A 13215-nucleotide genomic window follows, 5' to 3' on the forward strand; every position below is an offset into this window, starting at 1 on the left:
TACAGACCTCCAGAGGACTAGACAGGATCCAGGGAATTGTAAATTGTTATTCTGTCTCATAATTCTGCTATCTCTTTAGAAGCTGGCTGTACAGCTGGCTCTTCCTCTTTTCTCCCTTCTCTCTCCTCCTGGGTATATGTGATCTGTTATCTCTGGAATGGGGGAGGATTTCAGGCCTATCTGGAGCCTTGAGTGGCCTGGCTAATTCTGTTTTCTACACAATTCAGGCCTGGTTGGGCCTAATGTCAGTAGGTATGGGGTGGGGGCAGAGAAAAGAGCACTTAGGCCTGGGTATTAAAGTATATCTGGGGGGGAGTTTTTCTTGGTATGTAGTATTATGGATTTTGTGTACTTGATATGCTTTTGTACTGTTATATATAGTTATGAATAGTATTTCCATTTAAATTTCTAATTCTTTCCCATCCTATGTGGAGTGTTCCCTTTACTCTTCTTGGAAGGGTTAAAGAGCATCTGTCTTTGCTCCCTATAAACCCAAGACACAGATGAGGGTTTTTGCTTTTTCTATTGCTGCATAGCCAGGCTAAAGCAGACAAGGTAGCCCTTGACATCAGCAGTGTTTTTTTTCCTCTTCATTTAGTCATCATATGACTGATGACCACTAGGCATACTTCTGTACACATAGGTAAATAGGCACTGTGTGTGCATATACTTGTGCATCATGCACTGTGCATTAGAAAGTAAAAAACATATGCACAAGCACTGATAGGTGATGCATTAATGGACCTTTGTTGGTTTTAGGTTATGCTTTTAGATTGTAAGTTGTATTTGCTGAAATAGTTTGTGGTAAGCTGGGGGGGGAGATAACCTTGATGTTACTTCTTACTTCATAACCAATATACTAAAACCATTTACTTATGCAGCTGTTACTGTGTATATAGTATATACACCCTTTTGTAATCACAGTGCAGCTAACTCTTAAATGGAAAAAAACAAAACCCAAAAGAAATTCCAAATGAAGCAAAATCCAAGAAAACTCAGACTAGGAGAAGGTAACTCATGTAACTCTATATCACAGTGACGTTTGTAACTGCTCTTTCCTGTTTGCTTCTACGTGGCACATATTGGCCATATCATCACTGTGAGTAGTCCAAAATGCCAGATCATAAGATCTGTTCTTGTCATCTCTTCTTTCACTCCCAGGAGGGAGAGTCTATGACAGTGTTCAAGAATGTAGAATGGAATTGAATAAATGTTGGATTTTTTTTTCTAACGAAAAATTGTTCTCTCTATTCATGGGGAAATAATGAGTAAACAGCACTTAGAGGAAATACCTACCTTACTGTTGAAGCTGGAAATACTGCATCATTCCCTGGGCCCTTCCCCCAGCTTTTATTCCTGGGGAGAACAACTGTGTTTCTGTTTACTTTAGGTGTAAGTGGAAACTGGATTGAGATTGCATATGGCACCAGCTCAGGAGCAGTGAGGGTGATTGTACAGCACCCTGAAACAGTTGGGTCTGGACCTCAGCTCTTTCAAACCTTCACAGTTCATCGAAGCCCTGTTACAAAGATCATGCTCTCAGAGAAACACCTTGTGTCAGGTAAGCTTTTGTGTGCACAAATCTGTATTGGTGGTTCTTCCCTCCTAAGCAATGAAGTGTTTTGTGTGCATTGCTTTATAACTTGCATTGTTCCCAAAGCGATAGAAAGGAGTTGGACAGATCTGGGAGAGGTAGGGAGGCTAGACTGAATTGGATCATCTTTCTTAAAGTAAACATCCTTCAAAGCTTTTAGCAGGTAAAAGGCCTAAGTTTTATCTGACCAGATACTAGAACAACTCACTCTTGTGTGTCTTATTGCAAAGTTGCCATGTGGGGAAATAGAAGAGTTTGTAAACAAATGTATTCCTGTCAAGTCTTACTGTTGTGGGCAAGTCCTTTAGGGCTTGTCTTCTTTTACCAACCTTTCAGAAGCTTTCCGAGTTGCAGCAAAATGTGCACCATATCCTCATGGGTCTTAAAAAATGCCTTCCTGTGCCTTCAAAGGGTTGTCTTTGTTTCTTCTTTCCTCAGCAGTCTTCTATTGTTTCCTGTAGTGTCCTGTTTGGCCTATTTTATGCTTGGGAAAGCGTCTTGCTTTCAGGGAAGATGCAGTCTTCCCTCCCTGTGTAAAAACAATAAAAAAAAATCTCCTCTGTGGAAGGGTTTCTTGCTAACAGGACATGAGCTGATAAGCAAACCTGTGCTGCGAAGTGTCCTTGAGTCCACCTCGGAGGCAGGAAACCAGGTGGTACTTTCTGCTGCTATCCCATTTGTTTTTAAAAAGGACCAGGAAACAACATGGTAACCAACGATACTGCAAACAGCCCACAGGTTCTTTGTTCCCCTGCAAGTAGATGCTAAACCCTCAGTGCCAGGAAAGGGCACAGCTGTATGTAGAAAACTAAAAACCTGATTAATGAAACAGAAGAGTACTACTGTGTAATGAGAGTTCTGCTACCCTGCTGTGCATAGGACATGTCTTGTCCTAGCCTCTGCACATAGGAACTTGAGGTGTGCTGTGGACTACTGGTGCTGACCCAGACCTTAACACTGTGGCCCACCACCTGCCTCAGTTTGTTTCTTACGTTTCTGAGGGAAGAGACAAAACTAATAGGAAACAAGACCCCATCAACAATTTGCAGATTGTTAGGTAATTGTCTAGAGCTGCTGTCTGACCTGACAGTGACTCAATTCTGATTGATCACTCAATTTGAAAAGCTATCATACAGAAATCATTGGAGAAGTTTATCTCAGCAGTTTTGTCCTCCCTTGCAAATGTTAACGTAACATCTTTTCCTTTCTAGTTTGTGCTGATAACAACCACGTACGGACATGGACTGTGACTCGGTTCCGGGGCATGATTTCAACTCAGCCAGGCTCAACTCCTCTTGCATCATTCAAAATCTTATCACTGGAGGAAGCAGAGAGTCATGGCAGTTACTGTTCTGGAAATGACATTGGTAGGGTGCCCCTTGAATGCGCCGTGTTCACTGGTCTCATAAAGGTTTAACAAGACCTTCAACCCTATAGCATGCAAGTTAGGTGAGGGGGGTGTAAGCTCTCACATATTGCTCTCCCCTCGAAAAGATGGCAGGGATCTGTAAGACTGACCTGGAAATACTCAATGTTTAGGCTGTATAGAATGAGTACACTTAAAGGGCTTACTCTGAACAGAAGAAGGGAGGAAAAGCTTTTTAACATGGATACTATTCCTCTTCCTTAGGCAAACTGATGTAGCATTTCACTGTGTCTAGAGAATGACAGAAAGCACAGGAGACTGTATTAAAAGTATATGAGCATAGTAAGGGTTGGTTCTACTGTAAATTGCAGGTCACTGTTCAGTTGGGTTGGAAGGATGCACGTGTGAAAAATTCTTCAGTGCATTTGAAGGTGTATCAAAATTTACAGGAGCCTTGAAACTGCAAAGGCAAATTATGGTAGCACATTGCTGTAGGAAGATACTTGAAGGAATGCCTGTCAGTAAATACAGGTAGACAGGTAGTCTGGATTCCTTTTGTGGTCTGAGTCTTGCAAATGAACCTTTGAGGAATAGGATGCGCTGTGAGCATAGGATGAACCCAGTACTATGGCAAGAAACCTGCTTAAGCCTCTAGACACCTAGGAGCTGCAAAATAAGAACATACATACTATTATTAGGCCTAATGTAGGGTTTGGTCTGACATAGACATTCTTCCAGGAGCATGCAAGAAACTCAAGTATAGATACCCTTTAAAGCAAAAGAACACAAAAGATTTGTGTCTGTAGGGGTTTCTAATTTTTGGATGGCTTTTTCTAGCTTTTAGTTATATTTTATTTCCTGGTCCCAGTGCTTTAAAATTGCAGTTATCATACTAATAGGAGTTTGGGTCTTCAGGATGGTGTGGGGAAGAGGGCGAGGGAATTGGGAAAACAAGACTGAAAAGTGATCTTTCTTTTTTTTCTCTAGGACCCTTTGGTGAACGTGATGATCAGCAAGTGTTTATCCAAAAAGTTGTTCCCATCACTAATAAGCTGTTTGTCAGGCTGTCTTCAACAGGAAAAAGGTACCTGCATAGTTAGGGTTTTAAGTGGGAAAGCAGGACTGGTCGTGTGGCAGGGTCTCCCATCCTGTGATGAAGTAAGCAGCCGCACATAGAGGCTTCTGATGTGCTTGGCAGCTCTGGCTCAGCTCTAGCTTGTGCATTAGTAACAGAATTGTTCTTAATTTTCTGTAATGTAGAAGCCAAAATGCATTTTGAAAACAGTCATCTCAGAGGCTGACTTCATGATGATTCATCTGATGAGCTCACCAAACAAACACATGTTTCTGCAGAATCTATAACACTCAGACATGGTACCTTGCTGTCATTAAATTTCAAAACTAATGCTGAAGATGCCGGTGGCAGGGATTATGCTACTCACAAGTGTAGAAAGGGAAGCAGTTTCTCTCTTCCTTTGCACTTCTCTTTGAAGATACTAAATGTCTTTAAAATGTTTTCTAGGTCAAGCATACAATAATTTGCTGAAACTTCATAATATTTTATTACGTTGCTGCCAGTGCAGTAGAAGAGTTGCTTCTAAAATGAACAAAATGATGGAGATTTGCCATATCAAATGAGATTGCAGTTGTCGTAAGACAGAAGTTCTCTGTGCAGCTAATCTTGGATTACAGCTAATATTAGATAATATTACAGCTAATAATATAGATCATCTTGGATACTGATTGTTTTTTGGTTATCTTTTATGTGGTTAAATGTGCTGTCTCTGCAGTTGGTTTCTGAGAGTGCCCAGCACATGAAGGAGCTAGTTTCTGGCATTTTCTTGAGTTTCTAATCATTGCAAACTGAAATTGAACATGTGGGAATTCCCTAAGAAAAATAAAGAAGTAGTAAGACTGCAGAAGGATTGGGGTGGGAAGGGACTCTGTGTGCTACTGAGTAACATGATGGCCATGGGAAAAGAATTTTGTCTGGAAGAGATGTCTTTTTCTGCTGGCAAGTTTTGGGGCCACCTTAGAAGATCAAAACAGTACTGACTTTACTGGCCAAACTCTGCCAGGTGCAATTGTTTTGGCAACTTGGAGCTTCTCTTTCTCTAGGATCTGTGAGATCCAGGCAGTTGACTGCACTACCATCTCATCGTTTACTGTGCGAGAATGTGAGGGATCCAGCAGAATGGGCTCCCGGCCACGCCGCTACCTCTTCACTGGGCATTCAAACGGCAGCATCCAGATGTGGGACCTGACTACAGCTATGGACATGGTTAATAAGAGTGAAGACAAAGGTAGGCTGTGTTACACCAGGACTGTGTTGTGGTTGTTTTTCTGACCTCAGATGTGTATGACTATGGTAAATGGACTCAGGCACTAAGAGCTGTCCCTTTCAGATGTTGGCGGCCCCACAGAAGAAGAGCTACTCAAGTTGCTTGACCAGTGTGACTTGAGTACATCTCGCTGTGCCACACCCAACATCAGTCCTGCAACCTCAGTTGTTCAGCCAAACCGGCTCCGGGAATCTAATTCCAGGTAAGGCGCTAAGGGTGGCACCAGCTGCAGACACCAGACGTTTTGCCTTTCATGCAGGCAAAAACAGGTTTGATGACCTGAATGCAGTAGCTGAGCCCCTGAATCTATGCCTTTTCTTGAACTATGCACACACACACTGCTTGATTTCTATACATGAAGATTAAAGTATCCTACGAGACTCTGAAGTGACCTGGAAGCCCTTTTATGTGTGGGGTGGGGGAATTGTGATGTCTGCTAAATATTGCTGTTTTAGTGGGAGCAAGGTATGCAGAAGAGCTGGCTGCTATTCTCAGCTAATGTCTGCTCCTTTTGTGCTTGGTTGTTTTTGGTTTTCTGAAGTCTCCAGTTGCAGCACCACGAAACCATCCACGAAGCAGCCACATATGGTTCTGTGCGTCCCTACAGAGAAAGCCCCCTGTTGGCAAGAGCCAGGCGGACGGAGAGCTTCCACAGCTATCGGGACTTCCAAGCTTTTAACTTACCCAGCAAAAGCCCGACAGAAAAGGCAGCTGCTGCAAATGGGAATTCAAGCCAGACAGAGGCCAGGAAGGCGACAGCTGAGGGCAGTGCAGTGGAGAGGAAGGCAGTCCTGACAACTGCAGTTGAAGTACGAGGCACAGGTGTGACAGATGCAGGTGGGTGTTGCAGTACAGAGGTTCACCGTCTGCCAGAAAGTTCTCTGGATCTCAAAAGAAGAGGACCAGAAGAGGAGAGTGAAGCCAAAGCAGAAAGCAAAAAGAAAATGGGGTTTGAAGGAGCTGGCTTCCTGGGAAGGAAGAAAGTGCCGCTCCTGGCCTCTGCACCAGTCCTTGCTGAAGGTGTGCCTGAATTACCTGGTGCGGCTTCTCCGTCACCTACAAAGACAGCTGCTTCACCACGTCACCGGAAGAATGACTCATCCTGTCAAGACTATGGCTTGTGAAAATGTGACTGGTGGAAAAGAGGAGAGGCAGGTGCCCTCTGGCTGGTAGCAGGCATAACATTAGGTGTTGTGGGTTGTTTCTTGACTGGGACTTTGGTCTGATAGCTGGAATGAAAGTATGAGAAAGTACCTGGCTTCTGCCAAATCTTTGAAGAGTCGTCCACACCAGCATGTGGCTTCATGTCATGCTCCAAACTAGTATGGTACTTGGTCCAAAAATACTCTTGTGCATTCTTGCGTAAACGTGGTCAGGCATGTGATATGTTGTGGTTATTTCTGTTCTGGGAGAAGGGAGGGTGTGAAAGGAATACCTGGTTGCTCAGTGGGAGATGCCCTTCCCACACACTGCTCTGCAGAGCTGCTGCCGTCTCAGCTGGATTTTGCCTAATTCACAGGGCTGCCTCTGTTGTGTTTTATGAATGGGATCCTTGCTCTTTATGCTGCTGTCTCAAATCTGAACTGTTTTGTGCAGGTGAAGGAGGAAGCTATTCAAAACAGCGTATTACTTTGCCTCTTAGTCCAAATAAATTGCCAGAGGAGTGGTGCTTGTGCTTTGTGAAACTGTGGTATCAGCTGGTGGCTTTTGCTGATCGTGACTGAGAGCATGCATAAAAATATGCTTGGCAGAACACTCAGAACTGGCAGTCTCTTGAAGGCTTCCTTGTCGCTCTCTATGGAAAAAGGACAGAGAAGAATATGGGAGTAGGTTTATTGTCATGGTGTAATAATTCTCAATTACAAGTGCCTCGACACGATGCTGCCTACCTGTGTTTCACTGGCTGCTTGTTGTTTGCTCTTTGTTTCACCACCCTTAGTAAACTAATTTTATTGCCTGTAGATTAGAAATACATAAACAAAAAGGCTCTGACAGCAAGTGTTTAATAGGGAGTGGGCTGGGAGATGTTCTGCCTCTGAGAAAGCATGTTTGGGGTTACGCATTAATTAACAGCACCTTTTTTTGGGGGTGTTGGTTGGTTTCTTTTGATTTTCTTTCAGATTTGAGCTAAGAGAGTGGGAAGGAAGGAGGGAGAGGCACAGAGGTTGAAGCACTCCATGAGCATTCCTTAATTTCATTTAATGTTTATTCACTTGTGCATGAACACAGTTTTGTGGTGGAACTTTGTGAGGCTGGGCAAAGATGCGGCTGTCTTGCCATAAAGGCCCGTTTTAGCCACAGGCTGCATTTTTGAACAGGCAAAAGACTCTTCCTTAGCTAACACGCTGTCCTCCCTCCTACTCCCACAATCCTCCTCAGCTGTGAAAGTTGGATCAGAGACAACCATGAGCCTCTCTACCTTCACAGTCTTCTGCTACTGTCTGACTTTGGTATTGTCAGACTGTTATTTTACCTTTCTGAGGTGTCACTGCTACCACAATTTTTACAATGCAGTTTAAGAGCGGATGGAAGCAAAGGCAGCTTACCCCCTTCCCTGACAAAACAGTTCCATCTTTTACCTAGTGGGCATGGGGTAGGGAAACAGCAGTCCTATCTCCTCCCCCATTATCCATGCTGGCTGCTTTTGGCAAGTTACCCACTTTCCATTTTCCGGAGAAGGTGGTTGTGCTCTTCAGAGGTGGGTGTCAGTGAACGTGGTGTGCTCCTTGGTGACAGTGCTGAAGCCTTTGATGACATTGACAAAGTCGTCTTCATCTACATACTGTAAGAGGGTGGGGTGAAAGAAAACATGTTAGATGAAGCTGTATCACACTGAAGGAGATCCTGTTGCTTCATTTCTTTGTCCTCATCCCCTATAAAGTGGTTCTGAAATAGACCAGTGCGTTTCTAGGTCTTGTGTTTCCTGTTCTTCCCAGCCTGAGCTAAGACCCTGATGGCACATTCAAGCATCTGAATCTAAACCAGTGAGGTTCTCCTAAGTAGATAATGTTCATCTGCAGAATGGATGGAGGAGTGAGCAAAACTTGCTGACTCTGCTAAGCTACTTGGTGTAATAAGGGGAAGAACTGAAAAGTGTGGCAGGAGGAGCTGAGCAGTGCAGCAGCAGAGGCAGGTTAGGTTTAGGGAAATGTAAAGCAATATACAGAAGGTGGGCAGAAGAGCCCAGCTGAGCTCGTGCTGTCAGGGTTGCTTGCCACCAAAAGTGAGAGAAAGTTTATGATCTGCTCCTACCACTCCTGAAATTCATTGGGCTGTTCTGTAAACAGTTGTAATATACAGACATCCAGCATCGGTTAGGGGGTATTTGCAAACTAAACCAAATCATGCTATTAGCACAAGGTAAGCAGATGGAGCAAGAGATTCCATAGCATTAGGAAGCTGTTCTGGCTTCTGAGAGCATACAGAGATATGTTCTGGGTGGGCTGTTAGTCCCCAAGGAATTAAATCATCAGGATGTGATGGCTGTGAAAAATGACTCAAATGATTCAGGAGCTCCATGAGCTGCAGATCAGTGGAGACTGGAAGCCTAACCTGTACCTGAAGCCTTACCAGCTTCCTTGGTTCCGCTGCTACTGCTGGCAGCAGTACCTTCCCTACTGTGACATGTTTGTACCTCCTAGCTCTTTGGTATACTGAAGGTGAAAACCCAAGGAAGCTGCCTGGATTTACATTCTAGACCATCCTTCTTTTTCCTTTGGAAATAATAAATTTCACTTTGCATTTTGGACAAGGTCAACTTAATGATAACTGCATAGTCATTTAACTTTGTTCCTAACTTGCACCCCCTTCACCCTTATCTGTCCCCTTTGTAGGAACCTTAGTCAGTTTTTTTTCTGGGAGCATTAACATCTTCCTGGCTCCTGAATTCCTTCCCCCACATTTGCTCAGGGAAAGGTGGAAGCCAGAGGGGTGGAGGTTTAAAAGCCTGTTTCCTGGTGACAAAGAAGACTGGATGCTGCCACTGTCCTTGACTTCAGAATAACAACTTATATCTGTGTGTATGTTCAATGTCACGTTGGTGATACTGGCCAATCCTATCCTCTTGTGTGTTAAAAGACAGATACTCTGCCTGGCCCCTCAACCTGCCCTCCCATGTGGGCAGAGTTTGAAGTCTTAGTCACAAATATCAGAAGATCTGGATATTCACATTGTCCTCTGCTCAGTCTGCATGCAGAGAGCAGGTCTTATCAGCAACTGAGTCCAAGGTCACAGAACAGAAAGCACTAGAGCACAAGTTCCTGTTTCTGGCACTGAATGTATGAAGGACAGCAAGACCCCCTCCTCCTCACACATGTATTTGCTGAAATGCATGGAGAGAAAAGCCTGTGTTGAAAAGTTGATGAAATAGAAGGGAGTTCCACAAAGTGCATGTCCCTAGTAGACTGTGGAGTTACTATTTGGTGGGAAAGCATAGGAAGATGCACATCCCATACAGCCTGCTGTGCTGGGTTACAGTGGATCCCTCCCTCAGTAAGGTAAATTCACTACAACTCAGAATTTTGAAAGTAAGGGGAAAAATGAAATTGTACAGTTTAAATGTAGTAGAATAAGAAGAATAAACTACTACAGAAAATATAAAACCCTAAGGAAGAGGGTGGTCAAGCAGCAGCCAAAACAGCAGTGGGGGAAGATAGCAGCAGGTGCAGCAGAAGCAGCCATGGGAAGGTCCAAGCTGTGCTTCCAGACATAAGGCTCTTGATGCTTCAATGAAATGATACTAACTTCTTCACTGTTGCCATTATATGGCCTATGCCTACAATGTTCACCTCTCCACTCAGAGCTTCCACGTCTAAGTTTCTCTGTTCCCAAATTTTTTATGCCTGAGCTAGAAATCTAGCTCAAATGGCCACACCTGCAAATACAGATGAGAATAGGAAGCAGGAAAGATTTTTGAGGCTCTAATCTCTGACCACAATCTTTCAGGGCTTTTTGCTCTATCTCCAGCAGCTTGTAACATTTAGACTTTATTTTGTGACTAACAGAACAGGCAAATCAACAGCAGTAAATGCACAACAGCATCACAGAGGAACAGGAGTCCTTACCAAGCCACGACCAGTAGCGCGATGATTGCGAACGATGGCATCCCAAGGCGATTCGTCAACGAGAGACTTCTTGTCATAGAGGTCAAGAAGCTGACTGACGCTGCGGTGGAGAGAGGCTTGTGAAAAGGTGCGACGGAGATGGCTCTGACTTGGTCTTCTTGGCCCAGATGCAATATGGGTACTGTGGTTGCTTGTGGGAGATCCAGCTCCTGGAATTTTTGTATCTGACAGCCCCTATGAGGAAAAAAAAAAAATGAACAGCTAAAATAAAACAAATAGATGGAACCTTTCCCATTGTAAGACAATCACATCAGTTAAAGCAAAATCCCCCGGTCTGACTTACTGCTCCATCCCCTTCCCTCCTTGGTTTTTTTTTTTTAAGGAAGCAAATAGACAGAGGGCCAAAGATTTTTAACGACCAGAATGCTAGCCCAGATTTGCACATCAGTGAGATGTTAGCAGACCTCCTTTTTCAGGTAGTAGGGCCAGGGACAGACATTCACCCATAAGGAGAAACATGCAATGTAAGCTGCCTTTGCGCATGCTCTTTGGGTCATCTGGCACAGCACACATCTTGCAGCTCTGCAAGCTAACAACTCTACCTCGAAGTGCATTGTGTAGCTTTTGAGAGTGACACTGCTCGATGATTCAGACGTGTCAGCAATGGTCTCAAACTGAGGTTAAAGAGAGGGAGGAAAAAGTGTTAGGGCAGGGCAAGGTGCAGGTCTGTTTCTTAGGGAAGATGTGAATTAGCTGCAGTTCTGAAGGGGAGCAATGTAGCAGGACGTGGAGGAGGAGAGAAACTGGCAAAACTAAGGCACTATGTCACTTTCAAGTGGCAAGTACTGTGTGGGCAGTCAGCACTGCTTGCACATGACCTCACTATTGATTGTAAAACAACTGATTTTGCTGCCTGATAGTAGCCCTTTCTTAGTATGTCACAGCAAGTCCTTCAACTAATGCACTGTAGAATCTTCCTTTCTAATAAGTCCATGAGCTTCTGAAAAAAAGAAGGCAAGAAAAAGAAAATAAATGACTGGGTGGACACAGGAACATGAAAAGGAGCTGTGCAGGCATGCTGACAGCAATGACATTTTAAAGTCAAGAGGCACAATACACCATGACAGACTGCTGAGGAAAAGGAATCAAAACTCTGAGACAAAACCCAAGAAGTTTCTTATGCTTTTAGCCTTTGCCAGAAGGGGCACACTGGAAATCCCATTGCTTCCAAGAGCTCCATCGCTGAGGCACAGATGCAGCTTCTTGGCACTGAGACAGGGAAGAACAGAATGCGTGAAGGATGCAGGAGTCACTATCCTGCTTGATGGCGCTCACAGGAAAACGAAGCCGAGAAGTGACAAGAAGAATCATCTCATGGCTTGTTCTTGTGAAGAAGCACAGAAATGGAAAGCACTGCTGCTCCCAGCCTCAGTCTTGTAGCAGTTGTGATACTCCTTTTGCCTTGGTGTTCCTCAGAGTGTAAGAGGCACTGCCAGCTGCTGTGTGGTGGACCATACTCTATCTATTTTTTTTTTAGCATTATAACTCCATAATAAAAATGACGCAGAGCCTTCATCACTCCCCAGCAGTCCTCCTCCCAGTGCTCAGGTGGTCCTACTGTGGATGAACACAAGCATTTTGTGAAGGTGCCTAGATTTTCCCTGATTGCATTCACTTGCCTCCAAACCTTCCTGGCATGCTGCTCAGCTTAGAGCACTCCAGCTGGGTGGTGGAGAAAGGAAAACAAAGCCCTTCTTAAGTCCTGCTTTTTTAACAGGCATATTTATGACAAAGACTGTAAAGTTGGTCCTGGTTAGCCAGCCACAACAGAAAGTTGGGTACATCTGAAAGGTTCCTCTGCAAAACCATGCTATGGCACCTACAGCATGCCAAGGCCTTTTCAGGTCTACTGCAGGTGTTGGCTAACATCAGCTGACATCGACGGCTTTGCATTTTCTGTAGCTCCATAGCCAAAGTTTGTTTGGGGCATCGAAAGCATTTCAGGGCCTGCAGAGCAGTTTCCACAGCAATCTTTTCAGACAAAACTCCTGTAGTCTGGTTCATTCCTTTGACAGGTACATCAGACAGACCTTCTCCTATGCTGAACAGCAGTCATTTGGTAACAAATGGTGCAAGGAGCAAAACCCCTCTGTGCAGGCAAATAAAAGTACAATGCAGTGGATATAGAACATTACATTTTACCAAACACCCAAACATACCGGATGGATTTCACCCGATGAGTACACGCTCATTGGTGAGGTCCTCTTCTGGAGTGGAACTAAAGGAGGTCTGTCTCGTGCATAGGGTTGCTTGTGGACTTTTCTTTGAAGAATCAAGGAGAGAAGAATAGCCAAAAGGATCAAGCCTAGAACTACCATCAACACTGCAAACCACAGCTCATTGTAGAATTTTGCATGCCTGGACTCTCCTTTGTCCTTCTCTCCAGGTGTTGTCAAGATCAGCCCTGTAAAAAACAAGAAGGATTAGGGGAGAAAGGGACTGTTATTTCAGAAGGCATTTAGCAATATGCTATCCCTTTCCTTGCTAATAAATTAGGCAGAAATTTAAGTAATTTTATCATCATGTGCTTATTTGCACTTATGTTCAAGGTGCCATAATGGTTCAATATGCTAGTGGGCTATAATAAAAAACTTACTACCCTCAAGAGACCCTGCTTAAAGTTCTGGCATTTCTGCTTAGGCTGGAAATCACCACTGCATCAGCAGCTCTTGAGAAAGGAGGCAGTGGAGGTGGAATGTAAGAGGAGGGGAAAAAAAGCTTCTCCAAGTAACCTTGAGGAGTAGAAATGACTATGGTGATCTCACAGTGGTACAGACAGAGGACATTCAC

The 13215-nt window shown here is 44.1% G+C and overlaps 2 protein-coding genes across 3 annotated transcripts in view; one reads left to right on the top strand and one right to left on the bottom strand.

Moving 5' to 3' along the window:
* KCTD3 (potassium channel tetramerization domain containing 3) overlaps window positions 1–8198 on the top strand; it is a 97951-nt gene extending 89753 nt beyond the window's left edge. For both annotated transcript variants that reach the window (XM_064164504.1, XM_064164503.1), the window contains 6 exons: window positions 1391–1561; window positions 2806–2961; window positions 3948–4044; window positions 5079–5263; window positions 5366–5504; window positions 5844–8198. In XM_064164504.1, coding sequence (XP_064020574.1) covers window positions 1391–1561; window positions 2806–2961; window positions 3948–4044; window positions 5079–5263; window positions 5366–5504; window positions 5844–6426 — 1331 coding nt within the window. In that variant the 3' untranslated portion in view covers window positions 6427–8198. The remainder of the gene's footprint in view (window positions 1–1390; window positions 1562–2805; window positions 2962–3947; window positions 4045–5078; window positions 5264–5365; window positions 5505–5843) is intronic.
* Window positions 7119–13215, bottom strand: part of USH2A (usherin) — a 411816-nt gene continuing 405719 nt past the window's right edge. The window contains exons 69-71 of the mRNA XM_064164511.1: window positions 12585–12829; window positions 10366–10599; window positions 7119–8084 (exon numbers count right to left, since the gene is read on the bottom strand). Coding sequence (XP_064020581.1) covers window positions 7995–8084; window positions 10366–10599; window positions 12585–12829 — 569 coding nt within the window. The 3' untranslated portion in view covers window positions 7119–7994. The remainder of the gene's footprint in view (window positions 8085–10365; window positions 10600–12584; window positions 12830–13215) is intronic.

This window comes from Pogoniulus pusillus, chromosome 25 (assembly GCF_015220805.1).
Source record: "Pogoniulus pusillus isolate bPogPus1 chromosome 25, bPogPus1.pri, whole genome shotgun sequence".
NCBI classification, from domain to species: domain Eukaryota; kingdom Metazoa; phylum Chordata; class Aves; order Piciformes; family Lybiidae; genus Pogoniulus; species Pogoniulus pusillus.